Below are 18077 nucleotides of genomic sequence, written 5' to 3'. Positions count from 1 at the left end.
TGAAATAAGCCAGGCAGAGAAAGAAAAATATCATATGACCTCACTCATTTGAGGAATCCAAGGAACAATGTGAACTGAGGAACGGAATCAAACCTGAAGGGAACGGGGGAGGGAGCTATTGAGAGGGGGGTAAGGGAGATGTTGAGGGGAATATGGGGGAGGGGGTGCTTTTGGGGAGACACTAGAATCTATGTAAACACAATAAATAAATTAATTAATTTTAAAAAATGGGAGGATAGCATGTTTTTTCTTTTACTATATTAACTTTGTAAATTACAGAAAGGAAGTGGGTGGTATATTTGCCCCTTCGTACCTTCAGATTATCTGGCAGTTCTGATCGCCCAGCATACCCAGGGTTCATTGTTATAAAGACAGCACACGTGGGGTCAAGTTTTAGTTCAGTTCCTTCAAACACTAATGTATCAGCACCAGCATTAATACCTGTGGGTAATCAAGAATGAAATGACTTAGCAATTCCACAAATAAATGCTACTTGTGCCATTTATTACCTTCTATATTTCTACTTTTTCACATAATGCAAAGACAAACTAGTCCATTACCTCTTTGGATAGTAAGAATTTGTTGAGCAACCACAGAAAGTACTTCCAAATCAATTCTGTTAAACTCATCAAAGCAAGCCCAGGCTCCACAAGATAACAGTCCCTGGGAGAAAACAGTAATGAAATTTTTCAATTTTATCTGATTGAATATTGCATTGAAATGTTGCATTTTCACCAGATCTTTTCAAAGATTTAATATCTATTAAGGAAATTGCTATGCACCTTTATCGTTAAAGATGGCTTTTAAAAACATTACCAATTCCATTATTATGTATGAATATAGAGCTTGATAAACTGGAAATTTTTCCAATCGATTTTTTTTTTACTTTCTGTATATTTTTGGCATTTAGATATACACCTGTAATTTCAAAATCTTTCTTCTTCTTTATTTACAAGTTGATTTTATCTGCTTTTTCCATATGGACTCCATAGAATGGGCTGTAAAATCCTCTAAATAAGATGACTTCTGTTGCCATGAAACTCCTTTGTGGTCTGAAGACTTTAAAAGCCAACTGACATAGTTTGAGGCCCAAGTTTACAATCCTAGCGCACAGCTACCTCGAAAATATGTATCATTTGATTTGGTCTTGAGGAAAAACTGAATTCAAGCCTGAGTAGCTTAGTCCAAATTGAGATTCACCTTTTTAAAAATGTTGTTTAACAAATTTGTTGAATGTATATTCTATATAGATTGTACATGTATGTATGTGTGTTTCATTGAGTGCCCAGTATGTGCCAGGCATGATGCATGGCACTTTCGAATACATCTTCCATGTAAGGAAACAAAGACTATGTTTCTAAACTAAATGTTAAGTAATTGGTACAAGTCCACACAGAGAATAGTGACCGAACTTGGCTTTGTAAACAGTTCAATCTGCTGAGCCATACAGCACTGAATATGAACTTTATGTATGCTAAAGAATGTCTATTTTCATTATTTGCATTATTTAGAAAAGATTCTCTGTGTGACTTAGATCTCTAGTACATGCTATAATAAAAGGCTTAGAAGTCACAGAGAACAGAATGCTTATGAAGTCACACATTCAAACAGTTATATAAATCGTGAGGTTCTTAATCCTAACATCCATGTCTGTGTTTATTTTGTACTCCATTGTTCTGCATTATCTCATCCTAACACAAAGTGTCCATATAATCAATACAAATTTATTTCTAAGCAAACTTAATATCATTCAGTGTATGAATTTAAGTAAAGAATTAAGAATATCATTATATAGATTCAAAATTTAGTAATTCATACTAACCATTTCTTTAAATATTTAGGAATATAATGACTACTCAAATTACACATACAATCTTTTATATTTGCTATTTCTTTCTTAAATAACCATTACAACAAGGTTGTATGTCATTAAAGAGGATGATTACACTGGCGATTAGGTGTTCAAATTTTTTTATATATATATTTTAGTCATTATAATTTTTACTTTTTAAAACTCTTATTCTAATTGTATCAACATCACAGATAAAGATATATTTTATATTCCAAGCTGTTACAAAAATGAACAGGCCATATTTCAGCCAGGAACACTTTACTGTGGGGTAGGATTGGTATATTCTTTTTGTTAGTTTTGTTATTTTTTTTAAGGTTAACAACTTCTGGAGAAATTTTGGACAAATATGGATTATAGAATTTTTAAAATATACTTTGAAAATTACAGAAAAGAACATTTATTTATTATAGAAATAAACAAATAAATAAAGTCAATAATCCCAAATGGAGAATTTTATGTTGAAATTGTACCACCTAAGATTTTAAGGAATCACAGGCTATAGCAGCAAAGTGCTAAACTGATAAGCTGTCCGTAGGTTTAGAGAATTTAGCTCTTAATCGCCCTTTTGCAATCTTACAGATTTATAAGAATGGAATTATGACTCAGAATCAGAAAAAAAAAGCACAACATGGATTTTTAAGTTCAACAAAACACATGAACTGGAAGGTGCCTTTAAAAGTAAAAAACTGAATCATAATTTGTTAATAACAAGGTCTACAGTTAAAAAGGTCTTCAGATTCCCACCACCCTCACATGCTGTAGTAGTGCTCAAATGTTTATCTGCCCCAGTGTTTTGAAGGGCCACCACTTATTCCCATCAATAATGCTGGCCCGTGTTAGCAGGACTGGAAACGGAGGAAGGGCTCCTTCCCAAATAAGCTTTTGAACACCCACTTCTCTTGAGCATTATTGAGATGGTACTTTAATTCTAACTTTACTTAAACTACGATGGCTTTTACTTGCATTAAACTATGTTTCATTATAAAGAACCTTCCTCCTTGAGTAATCTGACTACATTGTAAAAAAACGAGGTGTCAATTCAAACCTTAAAGAATTTTCCTAAAGCCAGATAATCCAGCCCATCAGAGCAGTTGAACACAACACACTGCTTGGCTATAGCTTTTGCCAAGTCTTTGGTAGTTTCAGTCTTTCCAGTGCCAGCTGGGCCTTCAGGTGCTCCCCCAAGGTGCAGGTGAAGGGCTCCAAATAAGGTTCTGGAATATGAGAAATAAACAGTCTTTGTAGAATAATATATTTTCATATACAATGTGAAGAAGGGAAAGTATAAATTGACAGCCAAACTTCCCACTCCCTCTTCAATAATTCCTCCTCACTAAACTCTGAAATTCTTTGTGCCTTACTTTGTTACTATATTTTATTTCTGAATAGCTATACATGTGACAAGATCTAAACAAATTCACTTTTCCAAGTCAGGGCTGACTTCTGGTGAACATGGAGAATTTGACTCACCTGGAACCACCCTATGCCCCTGCTGCAAGCTAATGGAAATGCTACATCAAAGAAAATACACAGACATGTGTGAAAGAATGAAAAGAAAGTCACCAATGAAGAAAGAATAAAAAGCTGCAAAACAATTAGGTGCGTGTTCTGCATATTATGAGTATATGCACATCCACACAGAAACGGAAAAAAAAAAACCCTCAGACCTGAGCAAGGTCAGGAGCTTAAATGGATCCACCTATATCAACCTAGAAGGCTGTGTTGTCTGTGACTGGGAACTAAAAATTCCTCGAGCAATCTACTGAGGAGACACACAAAAAAGAGTCAACTACAGAAGAGACAGGAGCTCACCCTTCACGCAGGGCTGTGAAAAGCCTCCATTATTCACGAAGGTGGAGCCCAATGTCTATTACAGATGGGCACATGCACCCAAACTGAAAAACCAACACTGAAATTTTGTTCTGGACTAGAGAAAACCCTAGAGCCTTGCTCAGACAGAAATGTGACACTGCTCCAAATGAACACCTCCGAGCTGAGCACATGCAAGAAGGAACCGGGATACAGCCCCTGCTAAAATGAGCTACAGTGAAACCTGGAGAGAGAGAGTTCAAAGTGAAGAGTCAGACCAGCAGTGCTGACAGCACGTGAGCCAAGGTCTAGGGAGTGTTACTACATCCATGGCACTCGGCCCTCTTTGGTTTCCTGGTGGTTTGTTCAATAAGGTTTTATTTTTTTATTTTATTTTTTCCATTTTTAAAATTATTTTAATTTTTTTCAATTACAGCTTACATTCAATATTATTTTGTATTTAAGTATACAGAATAGTGGTTAGACAATCATGTACTTTATAAAGTGTCCCCCCCCCCGATATTTCTGGTACCTGCCTGGCTCAATAAGGTTTTATATAAAAAGCAATAGACATCACAAAATTGAAAAAAAAAAGCCAACTTCATATGAGAGATGACCTGAAATACATGCAGTAAAAATATAATTATTAGATTTTTAAAAACTCAGTGAAGAGATTAAATAGTGGGATAATAGCTCTAGAAAGTAAGTAAGAAGAAGTCACCCAGGAAGATAGAGATCTGTATAAGAACAGTTAGGAGACAAAGAAGAAAGAGAATGAAGAAGAGGCAAAATTTAAAAATCAATAGCTGATACTGTGGAAAACAGTATGGAGTTTCCTCAAAAAATGAAAACTGGAACTGCCTTCTAATCCAGCAATTCCGTTTCTGGGGATATTTCTGAAGAAACCCAAAACACTAATTCAAAAGAGTATATGATCAGAGGAAAAGGGGTTAGAACGTGGTAGAAGAGGGTATAGGGGTGATAAATGGTCATGAAAAGAGACTTGTCTTGGGTGGTGAACACATAATACAATATGCAGATGATGTATTAATATACTGTACACCTGAAACATACATACGTTTATTAACTAATGTCACCCCAGTAAATTCAGTAAAAAAGTGAAAATAAAAAAGAATACATACACCCTTATGTTCACTGCAGCATTACTTACAATAGCCAAGATCTGGAAACAGCCCAGTGCCCTTCAGTAGATGTGTGAATAAAAAAAGCTGTGGTACATTCACACAATGGAATACTACTCGGCTATAAAAAGGAAGGAAATCATGCCTTTTAATGACAACATGGATGGACCTAGAGTCATGTTAAATGAAATAAGCCAATCAGACAAAGACAAATATAGTATTTCACTTACATGTGGAGTCTAATGAACAAAATAAACAAACAAAACAGAAACAGGCTCACAGATACAGAGAGCCGGCTGACAGCTGTCAGAGGGGAGGGGTGAAGAGGCTGGAGGGTAACGGTGAAGGGATGAAGCAAAAAAAAAATTCACAGACGCAGACAACAGTATGGTGACTACCAGAGGGGAAAGGGGTCAAGGAGGTAGAAGAGGAACAAGGGAGATACCTGATGAGGAAAGGAGACTCGACTTGAGTTGTCAGTATACAGATGATGTATGATAGAATTGTACACCTGAAACTTATATAATTTTATTAACCAGTGTTAACCCAATAAGTTTTTTAAAAATGAAAGTGAAAAAATAGGCCCTGGTGGGTGGCTCAGTTGATAGAACGATACCCCCGTGTGGCCAAAGTCAGGGTTCGATTCGCAGTCAAGGCATATATGAGAAGCAATCAATGACTGCACAACTAAGTGGCATAACAATTTGATGCTTTTCTCTCTCTTACTCCCTTCCTTCCTCTCTCTCTCTCGCTCTCAAATCAATGGAAAATAATTTAAAAAAAATAAGTAAGTAAATAAATAAATGTCGATGGCTGAGAACTTTCCAGATTGAAAACATGAATTGAAAATGTGCCAAACAGGATAAATAAAAACTAATCCACATCTAGAAACATTACAATGAACATCGACAACAAAGGGGAAAATCTAGAAAACAAGAGAAAAAGGAAAATTACTGAGAAAGGAATAATAATTAGAATAACAGACTTCTTCACAGCAGTAATAGATGCCAGGAGAGTATCTTTGGAGAGCTGAGGGAAAATGATTGTTTATCTACAATTCTATACATATAGCTATTGTATCATTTAATAATTAAGACCTATAAAAAATGAAGGGCATTTTTAGATAAGAATGGTAGCGCTCACTTCTCAAATGATTACTACAACATGCTGCTTAATAATAAGAAAAATTAAGCCACAAATAAGGCAAAACAAAAAGTAATGGGGAATAAAGACAATGATAAAATTTTGGGTAAAATATATAAATATTAGCTGTAGAAATATATATAACAGTATATAAATAGAGCTCTGTCTCAGAATTTTGACTAAAACCCCAAGCTGAGAGCAGCATATGACACACTTACAGATGGTGGGACTGGTCACCTACCATCAGAGCATGTAGAAACGGGATAGGAAGATTCTCAGTGAGAGGGCAGGCGTGAGGATTTCTTTGGCAATAGCTGTTGGTGTGTTGTGTATCTCCCTCCCTCTGCTTGGAGGGAGAAGGAGCACTTGCCTCTCTCCCAAGCTAACTGAGGGGGCTTTAGAGAACTGCTCAGAAAGTTTGACACCCAGTTTGGCCCCTGGAGTTAATGGATCACAGGAACTGGGAGCTGATTCACAACTTAAAATATTTAAAGTGAAGAGAAGCCTGGAGCACAACTGATGGCAAAGTGAGGGGAAACGGGAACAGGAGATGTACTCATATGGCTGCAAGGCAAATGCATTTGTAATTATCTGGCCAGACCCAGATCCCACTGGAAGAGTGCCAGATTTGTCATGCCGATTGGGACCATGTGCAGGAGGGCCACCTCAAATCAGAGAACACCCCTAAGGAAGGGTTTGTGTATGGTGGGACCCAGAGGCTGAAGTAAAAGTCACCAGCAGCCCCCAGGAGAAGGCATTTCTACCAGAAGGAAAAGCCAATGACTGGGGGGCTCTAAAGCACCCACATAAAAAAAACCCTGACCGGGTTGGCATATCTGGGCTTGTGTCATCACCAAGGGCACTAAGCAGCCAAGAGATGCTGTCATACAAGACACATGTCACATAGAAACCTTTTTCTCCCTTTTGTCTTTCCCTCCGCCATCAATCCCCAGCACCAGAGGAGCCAAAACTGAGCTACAAAGGGGTGGATGCAAAGGACAGGGATAAAAATGACAAAAGATTGACCATAGGTACCTTTCCAAATGCAAGCCCCGAGCTTGAGTGAACCTCAAGCTGGTAGAGAAGGGAAGTTTAAAATTAGATGAAAGACCACACTGTATACCTGAAACTAAGATAATATCGAATGTCAATCGTAATTTAAAAAAAATTTAAGTTAAAAAAATAAAATTAGATAAAACATGGTTTGCCTTTGGGGGCAGGCATACACGCAATACACAGATCGTGTATCATAGAGATGTACACCTGAAACCTATATGATCCTGTTAACCAATGTCACCCCATTAAATGTAATAAAAAATACAATTATATGAAAGATAGTAACTTTGATATTAAAGTTAAATGTATCTAATGTCTGAAAAAAAGAAAACTATTATTTATTAATATCTTTGAGTAACTAGAAAAATTGTGGAGTCTACCCTAGGTTTCATTTAGGAAGAATGGGGAAAAAATATTTGATAGAGCAAGTTTAAAGAACAGTGATGAGAAAGAATGAAAGAGCTTTCTACTTGCATCCTGAGACTGGGTTAGTCAATAAATTAGTTAACATTTTTGGAAGAAAAAAAAAACACCACAAAGTTTAATTTAGTATTTAACAATAATTTGGAATATGGGAGATATGAACCTGGAGTTAAAGTACCATATTTCCCCATGTATAAGACGCTCCCCTCTATAAAACACACCTTAATTTTGGGGCCCAAAATTTGAAAAAGAAATGTATTATATAAAGATATTGAACTCAAGTTTTATTCATCATAAAATTCATACAAATTCCTTATCTGTGCAAAAACGCGGGAAATGCAAGTAAAAAATCTACAACCACTGTAAAAGACGCACTCAGTTTTAAAACCCCAAATTTTTCAAAAAAAGGTGTCTTACACATGGGGAAATATGGTAGTTAAAGCCCTTCTGCTATTCAGAAAGATAATAGAAAAATATAAGTGTAAAGACCTATGAGATAGCTAACGGAGAGATCCGACAGAAATGTGTGGGAGGGAAGTTTACAGCAGATCAGGCCGGGTACAGATCTGGGGATCTGTTAAGTCTGAGAGTGAATGAGAACACTCAGGAAACCATGAAGCACTAGACAAAACATCACAGGGACACAGAATTCCATAAAAGTCTGTGTTTCAGGGGAAGGAACAGGATGTTTCAAGTGATCCAGAGAGAAGACTCAGAGAGTTTCAAGACAGGATATATGAACAAGGTAAAAAAACAACAGCAAAACCTGACAATGCTTAGAGTTCCAGAGCTGAGAGGAGGAAGTGAGCATACAAAGAGAAATTAAAGATCAAGCTGAGAACAGAATTAAGGGTATGGGTAAAGATAACATAGGGATACTTTGAGTGGAGAATAATTTGGTACTTTATAAGAAATAAGTGATCCAGGGATGAATGAAAGTTATTTCCAACAGATCCTTCAGTTAATGAGTTTACCTGTAACATCTGTCAGTGAGTGGAGTAATAACCAGCCTAGGGGAATTACCCAGGTACTCATATCCATATCGTAAACCAGCATTAATCATCTTTGTTTCTAAATGATTTTCCTAGGATAAATCAGATAAAATAAAGTTGGCTTACATAATAAAATTTTAAATAATATGAAATCTTAAGATCTTTTATAAATAATAACTACAAAAATTAGGGGATCAAGGAACGTGCAGATACTCTAGTACTTTCAGCCTTTTGTATAGTGCATTTTCACCAGTGAAATAAAAGTTGGATTTGCATCACATTTGCATAACCAAACAACTTTCTTTGACTTGTCGTTTGCTTTTCTGATATTCTTGTTTAATAAAAAATAAAATGCTTTTTTAATTGCTTCATATTCATTTTGAAATATCCCCTAATTTTTGTGAGCAGTGTATAAACAACATCTTTAAAATTCAGTTTTAAGACATCAATTAAGTCAGTAGAAGAATCACTTTCTAATTTCCTTGGTTAAGTAATTAAGGTCACTGGCTTTAATTTCTCCTATAAAATATCTTTGGAAAATATATTTGTTCTTTATCTCTCTTGTATTTTCTTTTTCTAAAACTTGTTAACACTTTCGTCTTGTTTTTGTTGAGGTGTAATTGACATACAGTATTTATAGTAGTTTCAGGTATACAACATAATGATTTGCTATTTGTGTATATTGTAAAATGGTCACAACAATAAGTCTCTTTAATAACCACCACTATACATACCTAGAGTATTTTTTCTTGTGATGAGAACTTTTAAGATCTACTTTCTTAGCAATTTACAAATATGTACATCACATCCCCATGACTAATTTATTTTATAACTAGGAATTTGTATCTTTTCATTCCTGTCACTGATATGTCCCACTTCACTCCCAGGCTCTGGCAACCACAAATTTGTTCTCTGTATCATGACCATGATTTTTATTTTACATGCCATATAGAAGTAAGTTCATATGGTGTTTGTCTTTCTTTATCTGATTTATTTCACTTTGGACACTGCCCTCAACATCCATCCAAGTTGTCACAAATGACAAGATTTCATCATTTTTATGGTTGAATAAATCATAGATATAACACATCTTCTTTACCCATTCATCTGTTAATGAACAGTTAGGTTGTTTCCATATCTTGGCTATTGTAAATAATACTGCAATAAACATGGGGAGGGGTGCTTATATCTTTATGAGTTACTGTTTTCATATTCTTCACATAACTCAGAAGTAAAATTGTTGAATTATATGGTAGATCCATTTTTTAGTTTTTGAGGAATCTCCATACTGTTTTCCATAGTGGCTGCACAATTTACATTCTCACCAGCAATGCACAAGGGGGTTCCCTTTTCTCCATATCTTTGACAGCATTTGTTTTCTCTTGTCTTTTGGTAACAGCCATTCTATCAGATGTGAGGTGATATTTCATTGTGGTATTGATTGCATTTCCCTGATGATTAGCAATGTTGAGAATATTTTCATGTACCTATTGGCCATTGTATGTCTTCTTTGGAAAAAGTCTATTTAGATTCTCTGTCCATTTTTTAATCAGATAAGTTGTTTTGCTGTTGCGTTCTATGAAGTCTTTATATATTTTGTATATTAACTCTTTATCATATATAATTTGCAAATAGATTCTCCCATTCAGTAGGTTGCATTTTCATGTTGTTGATGGTTTCCTTTGCTGTGTAGAAGCTTTATAGTTTGTATAGTTTCATTTTTTTTATATTTCCTTTGTTACCTTTGCTTTTCGTGTCAGAGTAAAAAAAAAAAATCATCACCAAGACCAGTGCTAAGGTGATTACTGCTTAGTTATTTTCCTACAAGTTTTATGGTTTTACATTCAAGTTATTAAATCTACCTTGAGTTAACTTTTGTGTATAGTGTAAGTTAGTGGTCCAGTTTCATTCTTTTACATGTTGCTGTACAGTTTTTCTGACACCATTTATTGAAGAGACCAGCCTTTCCCCATTTTTATTCTTGGCTCCTTTGTTATAAATTAATTGACTATATATACATAAGTTTATTTCTGGGCTATTTTGAAATTTTTTCAATACTATACCATTAATTTTTTCCAATACTATACTGTTTTGATTATTATAGCTTTGTAATATAGTTTAATGTCAGGACACATAATACCTCTAGGTTTGCTCTTCTTTCTCAGGATTACTTTGGCTATTTGGGGTCTTTTGTAGTTCCATTCCATTTTTAGGATTATCTGTTCTATTTCTGCAAAATGTGCCATTGGAATTTTGATAGAAATTGCATTAAATCCATACATTACTTTAGGCAGTATGGACATTTTAACAATATTAATTTCTCTAATCTACGAACACAAAAATATCCTAATCATTTTTGTCTATTTCAGTTTCTTTCATCAATGTCTTATACTTTTCAGTATACAGTTCTTTCACCTCCTTGGTTTAATTTATTCATAGGTATTGGTTCTTTCTGATACAATTATAAATGGGATTGTTTTCTTAACTTCTCTTTATGATAGTTCATTTTTGCATATTTTTAATCAGTTGTTCAATCAATCTTCACTATAGATTGGGTATTATCATTATCACCATTTTCAGATAAGGAAACTGATGCTTAAAGAGAATAAGTAACTTGCACAAGTCATATATCTGGTAAGGGAAGGACCTGGCCTTTGAAATAACGATTCCACAGTCTGAACTCTTTAATCACTAACACGCTGCCCCTCATATATTTTTCCAGGGTTCTGGTTCTTCTATCTTTTCTGACCAGATACCTCTCAGCCTTTCACAAAAGCTAATATACTGAGAACTTAGCATCCCTATCCAAGTCATGAGCTCTATCTTTCCACTCTTACTGGCCCAATCTTTTCCACGGTCCTAATTCTTCTTGCTCTTCCTACCTCCGCATGATAACTGCCATCACCAGCCACCAAGATGCCCTGATAAAAACCTTTCTTCCAGATTATGCTTCTAGTCCCTTCAACTGATAAATAAGAGAAAATTTTATGAATAAATCAGACTAAAACAGTCTAATTTTCACATTCTCTAGGCATATCTGTAATCTATAAATGCAACTTTAAACTAATTCCAACATTTTGCAGATTCAGCAAGCATAACATTCAAAATGAGTAATTTTTTTATAATTACTCATAATTTGTGTGTGTCTATATGTGTTTCTGTATTTCTGTATAACTATATATTTGCATATGGATATAGATACAGTTTTTATACCGACGAACAGCGATTGCTTTTGGCTGCCTTAATCTTCAATCTGGAGAATGCTTGTATGGGTACACTCAGCCATCAGCAAAAAATCCTATATTACTGATACTATTTCCCATGTGAGCAAGCAAGCACAAATTAAAAAGCTATAAGTTGAAATTGCTATGTAATAACACTCAGTGACATCACTTACTTGCCAATAGTACCTAAGCTGACTTAACCATTGAAAGTCAGAGTCATCACTAACTTTCTTACTAACTAATGATGCGAGGACATCCCTGGCATGAACATCCAGCACCACCAGGGCTCCCAGAGTAACACGATTCTGCTTGGACAGTTTGCCACGAACCAAGGTCACAATATCATCAATTTGTCTGTTACATTTTTCCAAGTATTGCTCAAGAGCCTGAAAGAAAATGAGATACAATTACTCAATAGGATTAGAATCCTTTTGAACAAAAACACTTTGAACTAGCATGTATAATATATAGAATGTTTTCCACATTTTTATCATAATTGTTTATATGGCATAATTTAAAAGCAATCAATTTTTCTTACCACAAAGGTATTAGGTGAACAAGCACAATTAGCCAAGTACTGTGGACACTGGTGGATTTTGTCTACCCAACATTCTTTCTTTTCTTATCTTTCTTCCTCTATGCTCTATGGTTCTTTTCATTAGTCTGCCAATCTGAAACTCTTCCAGACCTTTATCCCTACTGTGGAATGAAACCTGCCAGAGACTAGTAGAAACGAAAGATAGATAATGAAAGAGTACCTGCAGCGGCAAGAAAGCGCTGAGGTCCTGACCCTACTGCTCCTCCCTGGACTGCACAAGTCCTTCTTGTACTCTTGTGTAGCATTAGAGAGTAGTGTATGTGCCAGTTAAAATGTAAAGATCCTAATAAACATAACATCTTACATTTTAGCTTATAATGAACTGATGTCAATCCTAAGGGTGAAGCTTGCTTTGGGGTCTTTTTTCTGGTGGGCAAATGTAATTAGTAAATAAAAAAAAAAAGGTTAATGATAATCCAATCAAATAAGTAAAAACTGTACTTAAGGGAAGTGTTGATTCACTACAACAAGCTGATGCAGTCACTTTCTCCACTACAATAATGTTTAATAAACATTATGCACCATGGCCCTGGCCGGTTGGCTCAGCGGTAGAGCGTCGGCCTAGCGTGCGGAGGACCCGGGTTCGATTCCCGGCCAGGGCACACAGGAGAAGCACCCATTTGCTTCTCCACCCCTCCGCCGCGCTTTCCTCTCTGTCTCTCTCTTCCCCTCCCGCAGCCAAGGCTCCATTGGAGCAAAGATGGCCCAGGCGCTGGGGATGGCTCTGTGGCCTCTGCCTCAGGCGCTAGAGTGGCTCTGGTCGCAACATGGCGACGCCCAGGATGGACAGAGCATCGCCCCCTGGTGGGCAGAGCGTCGCTCCTGGTGGGCGTGCCGGGTGGATCCCGGTCGGGCGCATGCGGGAGTCTGTCTGACTGTCTCTCCCTGTTTCCAGCTTCAGAAAAATGAAAGAAAGAAAAAAAAAAAAAACCATTATGCACCATTGAGTTTATCTCACTCCTTTAGAGCCAGGTAAGTGGCAGCAATGAATCTCAAAGTGAAGATTTCCAAAAATGAGAAAAAGTTTAAAGAGTTCGGAATGAAAAATTGTTTCTTTTAGGGATACTTTTATCATTCCTTGACATATTTTATCATTTTTTATTTTAAGGAAGTAATTTTTTCAAAAGTTTGGTGCTTGAACACTTTATCTTTTATGACTTACATGATTAATTGTTATTAATTTGCTTTGAAAGTAGTGAAAACACTTATATTCCACCTGTTTAAATAACCATAAGTGTTTAAATTCTTGAAGGCAATTAGGGAATTTAAGTGTATTGAGTATAAAAATTAGTAAGAACAGTTTTGATCTTAAGAACAGAAGCTACTCCAGGTGGTGTATACTTGCTTACTCATCAGTAAATGTCAGGATCTCTGAAAGCCTTATCAGTTCTCACATTCTATAGTTCAACACAAGACATTAAAAAATTTTAATGTTTGGACCTGAAAGTACAAATTATATGTTCTTATTACTATTTATATTAGCAGTATGTATTTTTATATACTAAAAAAATTTTAAGAATTAAAATTTAGCCTCAAACTGTGGTAATCTAAGTTCTTTAGGAACTATTCTATATGAATCAATAAGAATACAGATTAACTAGAATGAAAAATAGTTTATTACTTGTAAATCATCCTATACAATGAGCTAATAAATCTGAACCACTATCATATTCAGCCAAAATAAACCCTATCTGGAATCAGATATTTTTTATTATATGTGGATCCTTCAACATATACAAATATACAGTGACTCAAAATCACATCAACACTTGCAATATCCCAAACTCTGTGACAGCCATGATTCTTTCATTCATTTTATTGCCCCTGTAATGCTTCATACGGACAAGTTCCACAATCCACATCCATTGAGTATATAAATAGAAACATAGATCGCGAGGTGAACAGGTCCTCTGGGAACATGAGAGTATAACATAGTGCTATTTATTATAGCATCAAGTCCGTACAATGTGGGATGTTTGCAGAGAATGAAAGCTTCCAGTCTTTCATGAGGCTGCCAAGAGTCTCCAGCTGCTCAATCAAAGTCATCATTTTCAAATGTGAACTACACATTAATTAAGGGGAAAAATTACCAACACACAGAATACCAAAACATATGCTACCCTCCATGACAGAACCACAGGCAGTGACTGAAGGGCATACAAAATCAGCGTAATCACAAACAAATGAAAAAGAAAATAATTAATTTTTAAGGGCACATATCAAGTTTAATTTCATACCATAAAACAGCTATGAAAGCACCATAAAATGCAATGGAAGAAAGCACTCAGGCAAGGAACAGTAGCAACAGACTGACTTCTAAAGCATGTTAAGCTACTGCTTCAGAGGACCTTAAGTTCATGAAGCTGAATCACCTCTGAGGCACAGGGTCTCCATTTGGCTTTCTCTATGAATGGCTCTTATCCGTCCCATATGATGTGAGTGGAAGAATAATGAATAGACCAACAGATGTGTAAAAAATAGCTCATCTCAGCATCAGCATATACTGTTGTAAACCAAAAAAACTGTATCTCTGTGTAATGTAAGACTTACAGACAGAGAAGATTTGAGCAGAGGACACATTGAAAAGGTAGTGACCTAAATTACCTGTCCCTTGAGATTCAAATTATGCTTGGGAGTTGCATAGATGCCTGAAAGGATTATAGTTAACACTTTAATGCTTTACCTCAACTTTCTCTGTCCCAGCCTTTTTGGAGTAAGACTAGAAAAAAAGTTTTATTCTGGTTTGATAAACACTATATTTAAACTGAAAAAAAAAAAAACATACCTACAAATCTGACTGATTTGTTCACATATGTTTTTTTGTTCCTTTCAAGCTATTTACCTCTGGTAGTGAGTAATAAAGCTGGTCGTATGAGGGGCCGGGAAACAAGGAGGGACATCCAGGAGGCTATGAATTAATTACTAGTATGAATTTAGTAATTAATAGTATTACTAAATTCACATACCCAATACATTAGAATATTTAAAATTAAGCATCATTCAAAATATTAATAATTATTTATCAAAAGCAATACATTAAAAATAAAGATAAAAATAGTTGAATTTAAAGTCTGATACCTTGTCTTCATAGGGTAGTTTTACTCAAGGCATAATAGAGAATTATCCTTTCTGAGCTTAGAAGTTTCATAGTCCTATTTTCACTTTATTTTTAAAGGTACAAATATGTACATGATAACAAGACTGAGACTCAAGTGACCTTGTCTTTTGGGGCTCACTGTCTTTATTTATAATAACTATTGAAAAAATGCTGACAAACCCGGAGGTATAAAAGCTTACCTCTTGCCCCTCTGAAATAGCTCTTTGTACTTCTATTGTCCAAAAGATTTGAGATACACAGAGAACTGTCTGTCCAGGCCAATCCCTTACCCAGTTAATTCGTTCACATTGTACATAGGCAAAAATTGCATCTTTAATTACCTAGTTGAAAAAAAAATACAAAAGATGAATAGTTTCACATTTGAATGTGCTATACAACGAAGGGCTGCAAGCCAACAGACTAACTCATACTGCTAGCTTCTTACATCTCAGCAGTTATGAAGAATCCAAGCCTATGACTAAATTTAAGTTAATTCATATACCTGTGCACAAAATAAATATATTACATAGCATTTTATTTTTCTGATACATGATCAATTTGTGTGAAACACGTTATATCAAATATTTATTTGACCAGTTGTAGTAAAAAATATCCCAGATACATTTGGATTGAAGAGGCACAAGCAATTTTATTACAAAAGGCAAATTCAAATACTTCCAAAATGAGATCCATCAAATTAATAAAGATTAATTTTTTTGAACTCGAACAGATCCCCACTCAGCCATGTGCATATGTGTACTTGTGCCCTCAGGTTAACCACATAATTCCTCTCCGGGTCTTCCTGTGCTTGCTGATCTCATTCTCTCTCAGTCCCCCAGTTTGATGCCCTCAGCAATGATAACAGGAACTAATGTACTTTTCATTCACGTCGAGTTAAGAGCTGTAAAATCAGGAAGTCTATTTCATGTACTTTGCTACATATGTTTTCAATGGGCTGATATATTCAGTTTTTCTCCCAGCCATCAGTGGGCAACATTTTCATCTGTTGTATGTGTCAATCAAAAATAGTAAAATCCTCTGTGAGGGTGATACCAACTTTAATGTTTAAATTTCAGGGGAAAAAAAAGTCAAAATTGGACATTTTTAAGAAACATATAAGACTGGGCTAAACTTTCTAGATTTCTAAGTCTAGCTAGTATGTCTATGGAGTTGAACAGAGGTGTTGGTTATTGATAATAGGGTAAAGTTTAAAGGCCAAGGAAGCCACAGAGAGGGCAGGTGAAAATGAGCAACCAAGAGATGGGAGGAACATAGGAAAGAAGGCAGAGCAGAGATATGCCGAGGATGGAATACATATTGTTGTAGAGAGTACTGTGGAGAGAACAGGAGGAAGCATTAAAATCTGAAACACAAACTACTATATAGGTGGATGAGGAGAAATATAACATAAAGGTCTATGATACTGTATGTAGAATATATTACTATATGTATGCCATATATACATACATATGTATATGCACATGTGCATATATATAAATTATATATGTTTTAGGGATAGCATGCTACATTAAACTCACCATAATCTGGAATGATGAAGAGGCAAGAACATGGCTTTTTTATTATTTAAATGACATAAAATTCACTTAATTTAGGCATGCAGTAGTCTTTTAGGTAGTAAATACATATAGCACAATGGAAGTAACATACATATTTCCTATTCCTGTTTATATTGCATTTGCCTGTTTACACAGGGACATTTGGGGAAGATATTTCCTATACAATTCTTTGCCACCCCTATATTAATGTTCTGAAATGGCAACCGAAATATTTTCTTTAAGCACTTTAACAATCAAAATTAAAAGAATAGTTGAAATAGTATTAGATATGTCTAAAATAATGAGTTTTTCACTGTACACTTAAATTAACCAACCATATAACTCAATTCAATGCTACTAAGTAGTGGTCAAAGTGGAATTTATTTACATTGCTAACGGCCACAAAACCGGAAATGTCCTTTGCCAATACTTATCAAGGCTTATGAAAGTTCATTCTCTTTGGCCCAGTGGTCCTCCACAAGAGAAGTTATCATAACCAAATAAATAATTCCATTAAAAAAACAGTTATAGGCCCTGGCCGGTTGGCTCAGCGGTAGAGCATCGGCCTGGCGTGCAGGAGTCCCGGGTTCGATTCCCGGCCAGGGCACACAGAAGAAGCACCCACCTGCTTCTCCACCCCTCCCCCTCTCCTTCCTCTCTCTCTCTCTCTTCCCCTCCCGCAGCAAGGCTCCATTGGAGCAAAGATGGCCTGGGCACTGGGGATGGCTCTGTGGCCTCTGCCTCAGGAGCTATAATGGCTCTGGATGCAACAGAGCGACACCCCAGAGGGGCAGAACATAGCTTCCTGGTGGGCGTGCCGGGTGGATCCCGGTCGGAGCATGTGGGAGTCTGTCTGACTGCCTCCCCGTTTCCAGCTTCGGAAAAATGAAAAAAACAAAACAAAACAAAACAAAAAACAGTTATATGTGTAAGGATATTCATTATAATTTAATTCATAATAGAGAGAAATGGGAAACTGCCCAAAAGATTTTATATCTATTGGAAAAATATTATGTAGGCAGATATTAAAACCATATTTTAGAAGAGAAAGAAGCATTAAGACTTGCAATATTCATTAGACATCTAGTTTCTAATTATTTTTTTTAATAATGTGTGAGAGAACCTAAAAAATTAATGAAAGCTGTTGCTGATTCAGACATAATACCAAATTTCCTTTGCATTCTT

At 35.7% G+C, this 18077-nt stretch overlaps 1 protein-coding gene across 1 annotated transcript in view; it reads right to left on the bottom strand.

Moving 5' to 3' along the window:
• Positions 1-18077, bottom strand: part of LOC136338635 (dynein axonemal heavy chain 7) — a 290684-nt gene that overhangs the window by 166725 nt on the left and 105882 nt on the right. The window contains exons 22-27 of the mRNA XM_066281198.1: positions 15537-15677; positions 11815-12027; positions 8400-8509; positions 2898-3066; positions 561-663; positions 314-441 (exon numbers count right to left, since the gene is read on the bottom strand). Of these exons, the coding sequence (XP_066137295.1) occupies positions 314-441; positions 561-663; positions 2898-3066; positions 8400-8509; positions 11815-12027; positions 15537-15677 (864 nt within the window). The remainder of the gene's footprint in view (positions 1-313; positions 442-560; positions 664-2897; positions 3067-8399; positions 8510-11814; positions 12028-15536; positions 15678-18077) is intronic.

The sequence above is a fragment of the Saccopteryx bilineata genome, chromosome 5 (genome assembly GCF_036850765.1).
Source record: "Saccopteryx bilineata isolate mSacBil1 chromosome 5, mSacBil1_pri_phased_curated, whole genome shotgun sequence".
NCBI classification, from domain to species: Eukaryota; Metazoa; Chordata; class Mammalia; order Chiroptera; family Emballonuridae; genus Saccopteryx; species Saccopteryx bilineata.
Note: the sequence above shows the minus strand (reverse complement) of the source record. Positions and strands in the feature narration are given on the sequence as shown.